This window comes from Pseudopipra pipra, chromosome 3 (genome assembly GCF_036250125.1).
Source record: "Pseudopipra pipra isolate bDixPip1 chromosome 3, bDixPip1.hap1, whole genome shotgun sequence".
Taxonomy (NCBI): domain Eukaryota; kingdom Metazoa; phylum Chordata; class Aves; order Passeriformes; family Pipridae; genus Pseudopipra; species Pseudopipra pipra.
The window spans coordinates 55,036,738-55,052,217 of record NC_087551.1 but is presented as its reverse complement, the minus strand read 5'-3'; the positions used below and the strand labels follow the sequence as shown (position 1 = coordinate 55,052,217).

The following is a 15,480-nucleotide window of genomic DNA, read 5'->3' as shown; positions in this document are numbered from 1 at the left end:
AGGAAAGACTAATATGAGTGAAAAGCAATTTATCTAACTGCTGTAGTAGCAACCTTTCAAAATAGGGAAAGTAAGGAAATTTTGTTCCAAGAACATTATCAAAGCACTTGCAAACGTTATTATGATGCTCTCAATGTCCTTCAAGCACAGGGTGTGGGACAGCAGTATTTTTCAACAGTAAATCTCACAGTTTTTTGATGTATTGGATTGTGTAGAAGGGGATAGTATTTCCCTGCCATTCATTGCACTAGTAACTTATCTCGATTTTTACAGCCTGTAATCAACAATGCCACATATGGAAAACATGTTTTAATGCTTTACTGTTGCTTAGGTTCCCCTTTCAGCATGGGTACGGCACGATACTTGTAAATAGAGAGGAATTAATTTCTTCTTTCTGAGCCATTCATCTCCATTTACTTGATGACTTGCCTGTTTGTTACTCAGTTTCCAAATCCGGTGTTCCTGCTTGATCTGATTCTTCCAGCTGGGAAGAGATGGGATCTGAAGGCTGTTCCTCAGCAACAGGTTGGTCAGTCTCTTCTTTCTCTGTGACTGGTTGGTCAGCAGCATCTGCCTCACCAGACACCTGGGGTGCTGCATCTGGTGGCCTGGGCTCTTCAGCAAGTGCTTCTGTCTGATCAGGCAGAGGCTGACAGCTAAATTCATCTAAGCGTTTTTCAACCACTGTACGAATCAAGGCTGAAACAGAAAGCCACCATTAACAAACATGGAGGAAAACCCCTATAATTTAACATTTTTTATATATTACTGACCTGTAACTTCTTAAACAGAGAAAGAACCCTGAAGTAACACTAAAAATGAAAGAATATTTAAGTGAGACAAAACCCTCCCTGCTGCTGTAGCTAAATGATTCGTTTACACTCAATGCAGTGATTTGAAAAGGGTGCAATATTGGAAATTTTTGTTGATTTCTTCATATTTGCTTCTCACTCACAGAGCAGGTCACCCCATCAGGAACAAGGACTAGCCAGGTTACACATAAGGTGATGTTTTGGGCAGTCTTCATTCAAATAGGTTAAAAATGGATCCTTAGAGACTTTTCTCCCTGTTTCTGCTTAAGAGGGGAAAGAAGCCATGAACTGTCTCAGCTGAGGCTGTGTTTGCCTCTACAAAATTTGGGGGATATTCCTTTTGCAGAGATGATGTTTACTCAACAGCGGGTAACTGGGTAAAAGTCAGGAAATACAGAGGGTAAATAGCAAAATGGGCTGCTGACATTACTTATTGGCCTGTGCCAAGTGCTCTGTATATCTCAGAACTGGAGCAAGACTATGATATCTAGTTAAACAATTAAACAGATTTAACAGGAATGTGATAGATGTTCTCATCAACAGTGTATCCTGCAGCAACATTATCCTAAGGATGTTTTAATTCAGTAGTCACATACAATATATTTTTTATTAAAAGAAATTTCCTTCCCCTCCTGAAGAGCTATGTGAAGAAGTGATCCTTGAATGTACATACTGCCACATGTATCAGGATAAAATACCTAACAGACCAGCTGTAATTGTCCAAATCATACTATATCTTAACAAATAAAATTCAGGGTCCCAGTTAAACTGAAAATAAATCCAAAGGAAGCAAACACAATTTTAATTAAAATTCAAAATCCCAGCAAGAGGAAAACTATAGGAATGAGGAAGATGTAATGCAAGTGTAAAAAGTGGTTTGATCTAGGAGCACTCCAGTGGATACACATACATCATAATTTTGTGATTCTACACAAGAGAGAGTTCAGATTGTTCAGGTGTTTCAACTACAGCCTCTGAAGACGGAATAATAAAAGAACCCAAATACTTAGCTTGAGCTAGCCCCCAAAAAAGATTGATATTTCAATCTATTTCAAAAGCAAGGACAAGATTATTGACTATAGCAGGAGGTAAGCCCTTGTTTTGATGAAAAATGTTGGTCACCTCACTTCTCAGTCAATCATGGCCTATGACTATCCTCCTTTCATGTAGGAGTGCTGGGAGCTTACACAAATCAATTAAGAGACTTTCATGGTATACATGTGGCAGTACACTGGATGGGCTTTTCTGTTCCCACTGGCATAATCAGGCACACTACAGAGAACATAACAGCAATGGTAGCTGTGTAACACAGAGGAAGCAGAAGCTTTATAGCAGAAAAAAAGAATTGTGTTCTTTAACCATTCTCTTCCTGGCACATGTTGTATCTCCCAGCATTAACACATCTCAAACAGTATCAAGCCAGGAGAGAGTTAACAGTGCAGCATGACTGACACTCCTATTATTTCAGATGAAAATCAGTTACCTAGTTGTATGTAGTAGTAGTTTTCCAACATTAAAACATTTTAATATAGTAAAAACAAAAAAAAACAAAAAACCCCTAAACACAAAGGTACTTGGAGTTCTTGCTAAAATGACACCTCCTGCCTTTAATCCACAGTGACAATGTAAATGTGATATTTGTTCTAACCAGGAAAAAAGCAATCAAGAACCTCAAGCAGCCCAGATTACATTACAGGATTTGCTAACTTACAGTCAAGCATTGTCCTCCCCAGAACCTTCTTCTGTAGTGTTTCTTCCACTTCTGACATCAGCCATGGAAGGAATTTTGTCTCAATATCTGTAAGAATTTAGCAGGAAGAAAGAAAGAGAAAATGCCATTTTATTAAGGATGACTGACAGGACTTGGGGGCTGTTTTTTATTTGCTGCAAAAATTAAGGGATGAACCCCCCTGCCAGAAAACACCTGATTGTAAGAGTCAGATAAAATCTCTTGAGTGTTGTATGGTTTCTTATCTCCAGCCTCTCTTACTGGGGTTCATCATTATGGACTCTGACCAGAGTCCTCTCAACTGCAGTGATTTTCAAAGAGGTCTGGCACCCTTGAAGGGCTAGCACAGTTGAGATATACAGTCATGTTCTAGTGAGATCCAAATAACTATCCTGAACAAGTCAGCAGAATAACACTTCCTGCCTTGCTTTCAAAGACATTTGGCGTGTGGTCTGCTGAAAGCATTTGTTCCCTCTGACTAAAGAGCTCTTGCTTACCCATGTACTTCTCAAATCATACTCTTTGTATGCTGTGGTCCCAAAGCCTGCCTTGGTTGCAAAATACACTCAGTTTCTGCATTAACCCCATGACTTATTCTGGAGAGAGTGTAGCTGTTCCCAAGCTGTGGTCTGCGCCCATGTGGAGCCTGGTGAAGTGGGGTGCAGCAAGGTAGCCCATAAGAAATGCTGGTGATTCTAAAGGCTTGGAGATCACTGATGTACAAGTCCAAAATTATTTTCAGGGCCTAATTCTAACTGACTAATTTCTCCCTTGCTCTGATAATCATTAAAAAATATTCAGAATGACATACTGATTTCTTTGTCTGTTCTATCAAAACATATTTACTTCAATTTGGATATCTCTCTCTTTCTCTCTACTGTACCAATCCTAACCACTCATTTATATCTCTCCAATTCCAAAGCAGATCTTTTCACTATCACACAGTCAGCTCTTGCTTATTCTTGACTACTTGTACAGATGACCAATAATATTTGTTTGTGTTAAAACTACGAATTCAGCCACAAATGTAAATTAATAAAGTCGTAAGACATTATTCTAAATAATAGAAGAATATGCTATGTTTTATGGTTGTTTTGAGCTTTATATTACTTAGTTCATATATTTTTAAAAAACAAATACAAACCTCTTTCTATAGGGTCATAAAAAAATCCACTGTCATAAAGATTGCTGAAGACTGAGGGAATAAGGTCAGCCAGGTAACGCTTAGCAAATGCCCGAGCTGCAATTTTCTCCGTGGTCTCTTTCTGCTTCCGCAGCTTTTCCAAGTGCTCGAGTCTGCGACGTTCCTGTCAAGGTAATTATGCATGTGAAACTTAGAGGCCTTTAGCTGTTACTTCTTTGATCTAGACTTTGAAGAATTATCACAGTGCGAGTCTCTTAAATTGCAAAGATAATCAAAACTGCAGATAATCACAGTCTCTACCTGGTATTTGCAGCCTCTGCCTTTCACAAAAACTCCTCATATGAAAGAGTGCTTCAAAGCAAGCTTGTACTCAATCTATGAAGTATTAAAATGCCCAAAAATTACAGAGAAACACACTTCTGTGTTCTGCGGTCCACCTTTTCTGATTTTGGGAAGTCTGTAAAATAAGGGCTTCACAGCTGGCCAAATGAAACCCTTCTCTGATGCCTTAGTATACATTGATCTCATGCCTTCTTGCTTTATTATTGCAGATCAAGCTGATCATTGGCCTTAGAATGAGATGAAGTTGGATAGTGTTTCCTGAACTTTTCATCTTTCCAGTATTCTATCCTATTTGATGATTAAAAAGATTAAAACTCAAATTGGTCCAGGAAAACATTAAAAACCCCAATTATACAAGACTGATGAATAGTGAGTAAGACTTGCCTTTTCTGTTTATTCCTATTTACTAAATATTAATAATAAAGCATAATACTTGGAGATCTTGAGATGTATGTGTGCACATAGAGTAGTGCATGCATTGGGTGTGAAAGTCTAGGAGGTGTCTCTCTTACTTTTGAGCACTCTGACTATTAATTTAGCAGTTATTATAATGAAAAGATTTAAGAAACAGCTGCACCAGGTACAGAATAAAGAGCTGTTGGTCTGGTCTCTTGATCAGATGTCCAAGTATACCAGGTCACTCAAGCGTGACTGCTCCAAATAAACACAACAGTATGATGGTGGTGTATGAGAGCACGTGGCAGAGTGCAGCTCACCAAAATGCTAGGAGGAATATCAAAGTTAACAGTGCCCTTTGGGGTATATCCAGCTTATCTCACAGCTTGTCATTCAGTACTGGAAATGTTTTTCTCCCTTCTGATGAGCATTCAGACTGTTTTGCTGTTAGGCAGGAAGTCCTACCTTCTCCTCTCTGATACGCCTGTCCTGCTCTTCCAGGCGCTGTAATTCAGCAAACTCTGCGTTACGCAGCTCTATAAAGGCACGCTGATGTGCCCGCAGCTGGGCCAGCTCTTCTTCCTCCATGACTTCCAGCAAAGCCTGCTCAACTGTTTTCCCAATCAGCACTTCCAGGATTGGCTTAACTTCAATGTCAAAGTCAAACAACTGAGGATAAGAATCACGGAAACAGAGATAAATGTCCCTTCATCACAACTGCTCTTAACAAGTATTGGCAAGGAGAACAGGAGGCTGAACAAAGCCCTTGTGCTGAAGGCAGGCCAGAGAAGTGCAGGTGGGGCCAGTGTCAGCTGAGGCAGAAAGAAGCATGAGTGCAGCTGGGAGGTAAGTGATGAGTGGACTGGAGTGAGATACACACACCCTACCACAGCCACTGTTGGGACTGCCAGGGACAAGCTGAGCATTCACTTGGACCCTGTTTCTATGTTCCCCACCTGTTCTTGAGCTGGACACGTTTTACAGAAGAGCGCATTTCTCAGCACTGTAATTCTTAGCTGAAAGTAGCAGAACCAGTGCATATGGAGAAGTATCTTTCTTAATTTTGCACCTAACCTCAAAGCAGACATTGGAGAGTTGGGTTGGGTTTTAGGTTTTTTTACATGTTCTGTGAGGATTAGTTCCTTTCTGTTTCTACTTCAATTTTGCATCAGAAATGTGTTTTGCCTGGGAGACATACTTCAACAGCACTTTGTGGACTGACTTTGCTTCATACCTCTCCTTCTTCTATTTGCGTAGCTATATCTTTTCCCGTTTTGGCTGGTATGAAGAGTGGAGTAGGTGGTCTGTCCAAAAATTCATCTGTTTGACACTCTCCATCAACCTCTACTATACGATCACAAATCTCTTCCAGATACAGTTCTAGAAACAAAAGCACATTGAATACTCAAAGCTGGATTCTTTTTATTTTAACTCTAAACTATTTTGATGACTCTACACTGTGAATTATATCCAAAGAGTCAAATAAAATGTCTTATATAGAGTTAAAAAAAAAAAAAAAAAGGCAGCTCAACTTAAAACATAGATCAGTTTGCTGCACAGGCCATCTGATGCTATGCTCCCTGTAATGTCAGGTGCACTTCATGGAAGTGATCCCCAAAAAGGGTAGTTCACTTGAAGCAAAATTTTTTAAACCTCTCAATTTTAAGCATATATGAAACTTCTCTGATGATCCTGGAAAAGGAAAGAATAAATAAAGAAGTCTTGACTAGTGTTCAAGAATGTACACTGAAAACTGCAAAACAGACCTTCTGGGAGAATGTCACTAGTTAGACAAGTTTATAAAGGGTTATAATGGAAAGGATTATAGAACCTCTGAATCTAGCATTCTGTGATTTTAAGCTTATCCCTGTGTGATTCTACCAACTTCATCATCAGCTTAGCAAGTGAATATAGATCAGCAAGCTTTATTTTCAGATGCATATAAAAAAAAAAAAAGCCTTTTACCTGTTTGCACATAAACATGCTCTCTGCCTTCCACAGGCTCTGGTGTTCCTGGTCGAATTGACTCTTTTGCACGCTTTCTTGCCAGTGCTCTTTTCTGTGCACCCTTCTGCTTTTGAACCTCAGGGGGATTGGGTTGGGTACTCTGAGCAGGGGTGAGGAAGGAAAAAACCACAAAACTGTGTACTTGAAAATGATATTTCATTCTTTCTACAGGAAACTGAAGATTGCTGTTTGATTTGACTGCCAGCAATCTAGCATTTTGGATTTACTTTTCTGGGTCCTGACTCTAAATTTTTGGTTGACTTAAAGACTGTAGGGCATGAAACTAATAAAATAGGCTAGCTGCCTACAGGCACATACTAATGGCATCTCACAGTAAGAGCATCCATTTGTTATTTGAAAGTGAATATGATATGTTTTTTCTGACAAGTGAGTTTTCAAATTTTGAGATGTCAAATGGACTTAAGTCCAATTATCATGTTATGAACACAATTGTTTGCTGGATAAACATTACAGGACCAATTACTGCTGATGAAACAAAAGAAACTCATACTACCTTTTAAATTCAGTACTCTGCTTATGGATTGAAACGAACATCAGTTTTGAACTTCTTAAACAAAACTTACATGAAATTCACTCTAAGAAACAGATACTGAACAACACAAGTTATTTACATGAAGTAGCTTTTAAAAATACAGACTGCTTTAAATTTGTATATGATCAAATTATCTATGTTGAAATATTCTCTGAAAATAAAGTATTACATTTGGATGGGGTTCTGAGAAACCTGAACCAGTGGAAGGGAGTTGGAACCAGATGATCTTTAAGGTCCCTTCCAACCCAAACCATTCTAAGGTTCTATGACTTACTACTATATCAGGGTAAACAAATACTTTTGCCTCCTCACAAGTAGCTTTTGCATACTGCAGGACCATTTAGCTCTGCTTCTATGCTAGGATAAGCCAAAGTCTACCCCAAGACTCAATTTCCCAGGAGCTGCAATTCTGCCTGATGACACCTTGCATATGATCACAGATTATGCAGTGATGACTTGTGCTTAGGATCATTACAGATGATCCTAGAAAGAAATGGAGAGGCAAAAAAAAGGAATCACGTACTTAATACGGGGAAAACAATAAATGAGAACTACAGAAGTTCATGTGGAACTAAGTGCTTTAAAGAAGAGCTGGAAACAGACACATGCTAGTTTAACTGTGACTATGTGAAACATTTTAAGTAAAATTACAGCTTCAGTAGTTAAAATTATAAATGAAGAACAGCTTTCCTGGCCTACCTATGACTTTCCAACAAAGCTGTAGCATGATCCACATTAAAAAACAAAACAAAACAAAAACCCAAACCCACACACCTGCGGCAGGAGGCGAATGGCTAAAGCGGGTCCCCGCGCCACTCTGGGGTCGCGCATGATGTGGCCGTAGCACACCGGCTGCTTCTCCCTGCGAGCAGCACAGACAGCGCCGGCTGCAGCACCGCACGCCGCCCGGAGCGGCTCCGACAGGCCGCAGCGGGCAGCTCCCCCCGAGACACGGGAAGAAGGGCTCCCCGGGAAGGGCGGCGAGGGAGCCGGGATGAGGGGAAAGGCGCGGAGGGCGCGGGGGCAGCGGCTGAGACTCACGGCTCGGCGGCGTCGGGCGGCGCTCGGTACTTGGGGCGGGCGAGCAGGGAGCGGGGCTGGCTGCTGTAGCTGTAGGGCAGCGCAGGGGCCACCGTCAGCTCCGACGGTCGGGCGGGCAGCATGGTGGGCTCTGTCCGGCAGCCGTCGGGCGGTGCGGGGCGATGGACCGCCGCTCGGATCGGGGCGGGGCGGGGCGGGGCGGGCGCGGGCCGCGAGGGAGCTGTAACGGCGTCCGTCTCCTGGGCAACGCGCGGCGCATGCGCGGGGCAGGCGGCGGCGGGGCCGCTCACAGACCCACAGAACGGCTTGGGTTGGAAGGGACTTTAAAGATGGTCCAGTTCCACCCCCCCCGCCATGGGCAGGGACACCTTCCACTAGACCAGGTTGCTCAGAGCCCCATCCCGCTTAGCCTTGAACACTTCCAGGGCTGGGGCATGCACAGCTTCTCTGGGCAACCTGTTCCAGTGCCTCACCACCCTCGCAGCAAGCCATTTCTTCCTAGTAGCTAACCTAAACCTACCCTCTTTCAGTTTGAAGCCATTCCCCCTTGCCCTGTCACTACATGCCCTTGTAAAAAGCCCCTCTCCAGCTGTCCCTGCAGGAACTGGAAGGCCGCAATTAAGTCACCCTTTGCTGTGCGCGGGTGTGGCTCCGGCGGGCGCCGGTTCGTGCCGTCCCCTCTCACGGGCGTGTTCCTGCCAGGAAGAACCAAACCCTCAGGAGGGTTAAGGAGGACGTGCCGGCCCGCCAGGCACTGGGAAAGCACCACCGTAACCCATAAAGGGCCCCAGCGCTGCGGGGCCTCTGCTGGCCGAGGTAATGAGGGAGTTGAACCGCGAGGTGTCACCGTCGTGCTGGTGTCGCTGGACAAGCTCCTCAGGGACTCTGAGCTTTCCAGGGAAACCGGCGGTGACTTAACTTGATCTGCAGTGGCATTGGGGTGCAAAGATTGGCGGGGGGGGGTCGCGAAAACCTGTTGGATGGCGTACTGGTGGCTTAGGTACTGATGTCGTAAAAGTACCGGCTCGAACGGCTGCACTCCAAATTTTGTGTTTTCCACACAAGTAGGGGATTTGGATACTGTAAAGGTGTTGTATGATGGGAGATAGGAGTGTGAGGTGTGTCCTCAGTATGCCATCCCATCCATGGTGAGCTGCACTCCTTGTTAGGGCAAATCATGAGGACGTATTTTCAGATTATGTGAAAATTTTCCTTTAAGAGAAACAAAAAAGCAATGAAGGGTTACTGATAAAGTGATAGCCTTCTTTTTTAAACTTTGTGGTTAGTGATATGCCTTGATCGCTTTAGCAAGATAGAGTATATAAAACAGCCCATGACTTTTGTTTCTGAAACCTTTGGTTTAAATGTAATTCACGTGTGCAATTCTGTTTATTTCATCTCAGTTATGTTAGTGCTGCAGATGTCTGTGTTCCACCACAGCCCTGAGTAGACAGTCACAAACAAGAGAATTACAAATAGCAGAGTGTACTTCATAGGGGACCTGGAAGGCATGAAAGAAGCTGTAGAACAGGAGAAACTTTTTAAAAAAACAAGTTAAAATCTCTACCCTAAACAAAAAAAACAACTCTACCAAAAAAAGCCAAGTGTGGGAGGCAAAGGAAAAGAAGGAATGTTTCTGTAATTCATTAATGGGCAGCTTGCAGAGTCAATACAGGAATGGGAGTTGTGTTGACTAGACTCTTAGTCCTACCACTCTGTTAGCTGGGTGGTAGGACAGAAGGATATCGGCCTGCAGGAGTACTGTTCAAGTATCACTGGGGTAAGAGGGGAGAGCAGTCCTTCAGTATTTGTTTGTGTCTGGGCAAGCAAAGTTAATGATAAGCATCTCAGTTGAGCCAAGCCAGAGAACTGTGGCCCTTGAATTTGGCCAGAACCAATGCAACCCTTTGATTTTGGAGACCTGACTCATATTTCCTTGAGTTTGGCTGTACAGCTAACTATAGTGCTTTTAGACTGGGGACTTGAAATCCGGGTAGACCTTTCCAGGATTGTTAGGGATTTGGTGTTTCTATTCAAATGCAAAACAGCTGCAGCATAGCCTTAAAAAACATCTGTCTATACAGATCCGATAAGGAATGGAGCGTGCTTGCTGAACAAACCAAGAAATTTGGCTGGAATGGACTGGGTAGGGAGACAATGCGAAGAGGGCCCGTAACCAGGAGGAGCAAGGACCAGTGGAGCAAGGATTCCTGCAGTGCTGACTGTTACCTATTGCCCACAAGTCTTGTGATGATGAAGGTGTTGCATCACAAGTTCATGTTGTTAAGCTGGCCCCAGCCTGGTACCTCACCTTTTGGGTGAATTTCTAATCCACCGAATAAGTGCACTGGTTGAATGGCAGCAACTCTCCTCCTCGTGTCTGTGAAACACTGCTAACTCCTCAGTTACCAGTCTAGTGCAAAAGCATTGTATCGTTTCGGAGGGACGAAGGTCTCTGACTTGCAGGTTAGCAGAGCTTTATGAGTGACAAAGCCTCATCTCTTCTCTCTTGCCCCCTTTAATGTTGTTTTTTTCCTAAAAATAGCTAGTGAGCTTATTTTTTGTTATATGTTTGTTTTCATGAGAATTTCCTGGCATTGTACCATGCCTTATGGCATGCCTTTGGCTTTCTTTTTTTGGATGTGAAACAAGTTTAGTCACAGTAAAGCAAATGTGAAGTTGTGAGCGTGTAGTAACAGAAGATGTGCATCCACTATTTCCTGCACCGCTTGGAATGGATTCTGTAACTAATGAATGACACCTTGAAATACAATATAAGGAGTCTACAGCGCTAAGCCTGGGTCTTCCTAGGGCACTAGCTTGGGTGTTGCTAGCTTGGGAAACCTGGTACCACAGTGCGTTGCACAGTATGATGCTGAGCAGACTTGCTGTGTCCAGTTTTCAACATCTTAACTTTCTGCAACATTGCTTAATTAAGAAAGGAAGGAGGTTTCTGGATACAGACAATGCTTAGATGTCAAGGAAGGACATGGAGGGGCATAATGCCTTCTCAGAACATTGTCTTCTCTTTGGAGGAGAACCATGGTTGCTTTTAAAAATATTGGAATGCTTTCATGATGTAATATTGTGTAATTACATGACATTTGGGTTAGATTTGATTCCCCATGATCCTGAGAGGGAATTTTAAGCTGCAGTTCTTACCCCTTTGGGCCTGCACATTAAGAAATGGATCTCCCACTTTGGAAGTAACTCTACTGGAGGTGAAAATGCCATGGCTTTTGAGAAGATATCAAAGAATCACAGAGCAGTTTAGACTGAAAGGGACTCTAGAGGTCTCTAGTGTAGCCTCCTTGCCTAAGTTGGTACAAATGCAAAGATAGATCAGATTGGTCAGGGCCTTCTCCTGCCAGGTTTTGAAAATCTCCAGGGATGGAGATGCACAGAGTAGCCTTGAAAATCCCAGAAAGCATCAAGCTGCTGTTAATCAATGCTCTGAGATGTCTGACAGAAATACGAAAACCACAGTACTAACATGGAGAGCCATCAGTGTAACTGCAAAGATGAAAGAATTACAGAGCCCAAGAGAGGTGCATATATACTATTTGCCCTGATGTGGTTGGAAAACAATTAATAGAAGTGCCCTGAAACCTGCTTTTAACTTGCTGCAGTGATGTGACCAAAGAAAATCAGCAATCCTGTGTCAGTATTGTATCACTGGTGTCTGCCAGCCCGCAGATGGTGTCTTTGCTGCTGTTCGTAAGCGCTGGGCTCAGTGCATCTGAGATAAACAGATGCTGCCTACGTGTAGGCCTGGGCCTAATAGTGAGATACTTAGGTTTAAAAAATACAATGTGCCAGCCTGAGAGTTTTGACAGAGGAGAGACACAGAAGGAAAAATAAATACCAGAGCTAAACCTGAGTCCTACTGGTGACATCAGTATTTTTTAAGATTTGTTAATCTTCGTATGTAATTGTGAATGGAAAAAGATGCAGATCCTATCACTCATATCTTCAACCCAAAATTATTAAGCCTCCTTTTCTCTGTAGAAGCACAGCTTCCTCCTAACCCCAGTTCTAAGTTTTTGTGTTGGGCAGGACTGGGAGGTTTTGGTTTTGAAGACCTTAATTTCTCTGGCACTAGTTAAAAACTAGATTTTATTATTTATGGTTTCCAGACAAAATTTACAGTCCTGATTCCCTCTACCACTTCACCTCTGAGTCTCAGCAACATTTTCCCTAGGTTCCCTTCCCTCCATGTTCCCCACAAGCTTTGTTTTGCAGCGGGACAAACCTTCTTGTGGGGCTTGTATTCTTGCCCTATGCCACCATGGGACTTCCAAGACAATAACTAGAAAGAATTATTGAGGGGTGGAGCAATGCACACTTAATTTGAAATTATCATACATTATGCTGTCAAATGGAAAATCAATTGTTGGTGACCTTCTTATATAAACTCAAATAGACTGTGTGCTGCTATACCTCTCCAGCCCCTTCTTACCTCTCCCTGTCTTGAACAGCTCTCTCCCACTGTCTTTTTTTGCCCTAGGAAGATCTGCCTTATTTTCCATCTCCATGTATTGAGGGCAGTTGTTCAACTGCACTAAACTTGCAGAGTAAAAAACAAGACTCATCTGCTTCTGTTGCCCCTTCACTGTAGTCCTGGTGTTTGTCCATCTTGATACAAATTGCCCTTTATCACATTTCTGGGAGATAGAGCAGTAAAGTATTTGCTTTATTGGAGATAAACTGCACAGTCCAAAAACTGCACTGGGCGGGAGGCCTTTTGGAAAAAGCAGACCCTGATGTTGAGCGTGTTGATCTACAAGTCTCTGGTCTTCATCTCAAGATCATCCTCCCTTGATCACCTACGGAGAACTGGTGGCTGCTCTGCTCTTTCACACACCCAAAGACTTCTCAAATGCCATGTCTTCTGGTGTTTGTAGCTTTTAAGGTGGGTGTGCATCTCTGTGTTATATCATGTAACTTTGTGTACTCCTCAGAGTACGGTGCTCTGTGAAGTTCTTGCATGATACTGTGGTTACTATGTCACCTAGCCGCCAGTTGTGCTGGTGAATTGCAGGCACAGTTGCACAGGTGCACTTGCTGTGTGAAGTCACAGCTTTATTATGGAGAAAAAATTGCAAGACCCAAGACTGTGCAGCAAGCATGCAGAAAAACAGAAAAATCTCCAATCTGTATGATAAGAGCATCTTCTCTAATCATCTGTCTTGGAATCTGCCTGGATTTGGCCTTAAATTTTTTTTTTAAATATGGGTTTATGATTTTCGGCATGACCTGTGGGATATTGAAGGTGCGGGGTTTGAATTTGGACTGTAGCATCTGTTGAGGAAGTTGGTAGGAGGTTTGTGGGTTGTAGGAAGGAAGAGTGTCAAGCAGCCGTTGGATCAGTTCTGTAAATAGATTGTTGGCTAAAGAGCATGTTTTGTTTAGAAAGTGCGAAACCCTTCATAGAAACCTTTTCATATTATTACTTTGCAGAGGAAGCAGAGCTCAACGGAGTCAACTATGTTTGGAATTTATGAACAATTTGTTCAGACTTACATGATGACACCTCAGGTTAGAAACAGAAAATAATCTATGGTTTCCTCTCCCATTGCAGAAGAACATGTAGAATTTGGAATGGGCTTCACTCAGAGGTGAAATTTAAATTAATGTATTTATCACTGCAAATGGAAAAGACTGATTTAAAACAATAAAAGTGATGTATTTATAGAAAAATGTTATTAGATATTTAGCATTTCTGAGTCACAGAGAAGCAGAAAAAGCCATTGTTCACCTACCATCCACAGAGACTTGCAGGCAGCTATGGATATGATAGTCAGCTGACAATAGGAGGACTATATCACTTCTCCAACAGTGGTTGCCCTTTTCCCATGGATCTTTCTCTCTGTCATTGTCAGACTTTTTAAATAAAAATTGCTTCATCTTCAGAATTTTTAGCCTTCAGAAGCTCCTCTGAAGTTTTTACTCTCTTCTGATGGCACAGGTGATAAGGACTGACTGCTAACAAAATTCAGAGAAAAATGTAACCAGAGCGCTTAACCAAGATGGGTTTCCTTTTCCTGTAGTTAGAAATTGTCCTCGTGGAAACACGATAGCCACACTGACTCATGCAAGCAGAGTAGCAGCACGTTTTTATTTGTTCAGAGCTCACCCCTGTGACAGCCAAGTGCTGCAATCTCTTGGCCTTGCTGTGCTACAAAATGCTGTTCTCCAGCTTAAGAGACCTGCCTGTTGCGATGGAAAGTTGCAGTTGTCAAGTGCAGTTTATGAACGAAGAATGAGTCAACCTGGGAATAAGCAGTGCTGGTGTGGTGCTGATAAATCACTGAAGACCAGGTGGTTTGTTGCAGCACCACACCAGCACTGCTTATTCCCAGAACAGGCAGTAAAGAAATAAGAGCTCCTATTCCCAGACTAAAAATAACACAGGTGGGATTTTTGTCAGCTGCGATACTTCTTCCTGTTGTAATTGGAGACATTTGATAGCAATATTATCAGAGGGAGCATTATGGTAAAAATTGTCTGTGTGAAACTCTGTACAATATGTAACTGAGTTATGAGGCAGTAATTTTACTATTAGCTTTTAACATTAAAGTATATATACTCCAAGCAGTATCCCAAAACCATATATTTTGTCATTAGTGCTACAGGAAAATAGAGATCTAGTTCCAAACAAAAGGCTGAAGAGACACAATCCCATTATAAAAAACCTCCCAAGTTCTTGGCTTTATATTAAGTGTTGGAATTGTGGACCACAGTCACATTCTAGACAGTGGTTCAATCCCAAAAAGAACAGAGTTCTGGGTAACCAATGCCAAATACAAAGTGTGGACAGTTATGCTCCAAGCTACTAGTTAGTATAAAGTTGGTGTGATTGTGTTCGTTATATACTTTTACAATGGGTTCATACCAGCAATCTGTGTTGCCCGGGGTACCCAGGAAGCAATCATGGGAGGAAAATACAGAAGAAAGATTTTATGTTGAGTAGCGATTCTGTTCTGTGACTATGTCCAGTGAAGGGCTTTCTTGGGTTATGCTGTAGCAGTTATCACAGGAAGTGACCATGGTAGTATCATGGTGGTGGGTGGCATGGTCCATCATTGCTAAGTGACCAGAAGTTGTTCTTCCTGAGGTGTGAAGGATTCATTGTCTCTTTAGTTTTCACAGTTCTCGGAAACAACTGCCCTTCAGATAACAGCTTTGAGAAGAGGTCAGACAGGTGAGAAAGCTTCTTCCCCAAGACCTTGCTTGTAGAGGCAGAAAATAATCAGTGTACTGACAATGCAATTTCCAGAGAACAGGAGCATATTACCAGAAATATCCCTTACATCATAGCTTGTGAATTGCTTTGGTGAGGCACAGGGAAAATGGCTTATTTTTACTCATTATTTCACCTTAACCTAGCTCCAAATCTCCTTCCATCATAGCTGACAGTCCATATTTCCATACAACAAGAGATGTGCAGCCCCCT

At 42.4% G+C, this 15,480-nt stretch overlaps 1 protein-coding gene across 1 annotated transcript; it reads right to left on the bottom strand.

Annotated features, from left to right (window-relative positions):
* Window positions 1-294: 294 nt before the first annotated feature.
* RSPH3 (radial spoke head 3) lies at window positions 295-8,201 on the bottom strand. Its single transcript, XM_064649276.1, has 8 exons — window positions 8,025-8,201; window positions 7,758-7,845; window positions 6,389-6,530; window positions 5,658-5,803; window positions 4,889-5,092; window positions 3,686-3,848; window positions 2,524-2,610; window positions 295-699 (listed from the first exon to the last, which is right to left on the bottom strand). The coding sequence occupies exons 1-8, from the start codon at window positions 8,144-8,146 to the stop codon at window positions 437-439; spliced, it is 1,215 nt and encodes a 404-aa protein (XP_064505346.1). The 5' UTR covers window positions 8,147-8,201; the 3' UTR covers window positions 295-436.
* Between the last annotated feature and the right edge of the window lie 7,279 nt (window positions 8,202-15,480).

Coding starts and splice junctions, on each gene's coding strand:
- RSPH3 (XM_064649276.1), bottom strand. CDS start 8,146: ATGCTGCCCGCCCGACCGTCGGAGCTGACGGTGGCCCCTGCGCTGCCC. Junction 2,611..3,685: donor TTATGACCCTATAGAAAGAG/GTTTGTATTTGT, acceptor AAATTCTTACAG/ATATTGAGACAAAATTCCTT. Junction 700..2,523: donor GGGGAGGACAATGCTTGACT/GTAAGTTAGCAA, acceptor TTTCTGTTTCAG/CCTTGATTCGTACAGTGGTT.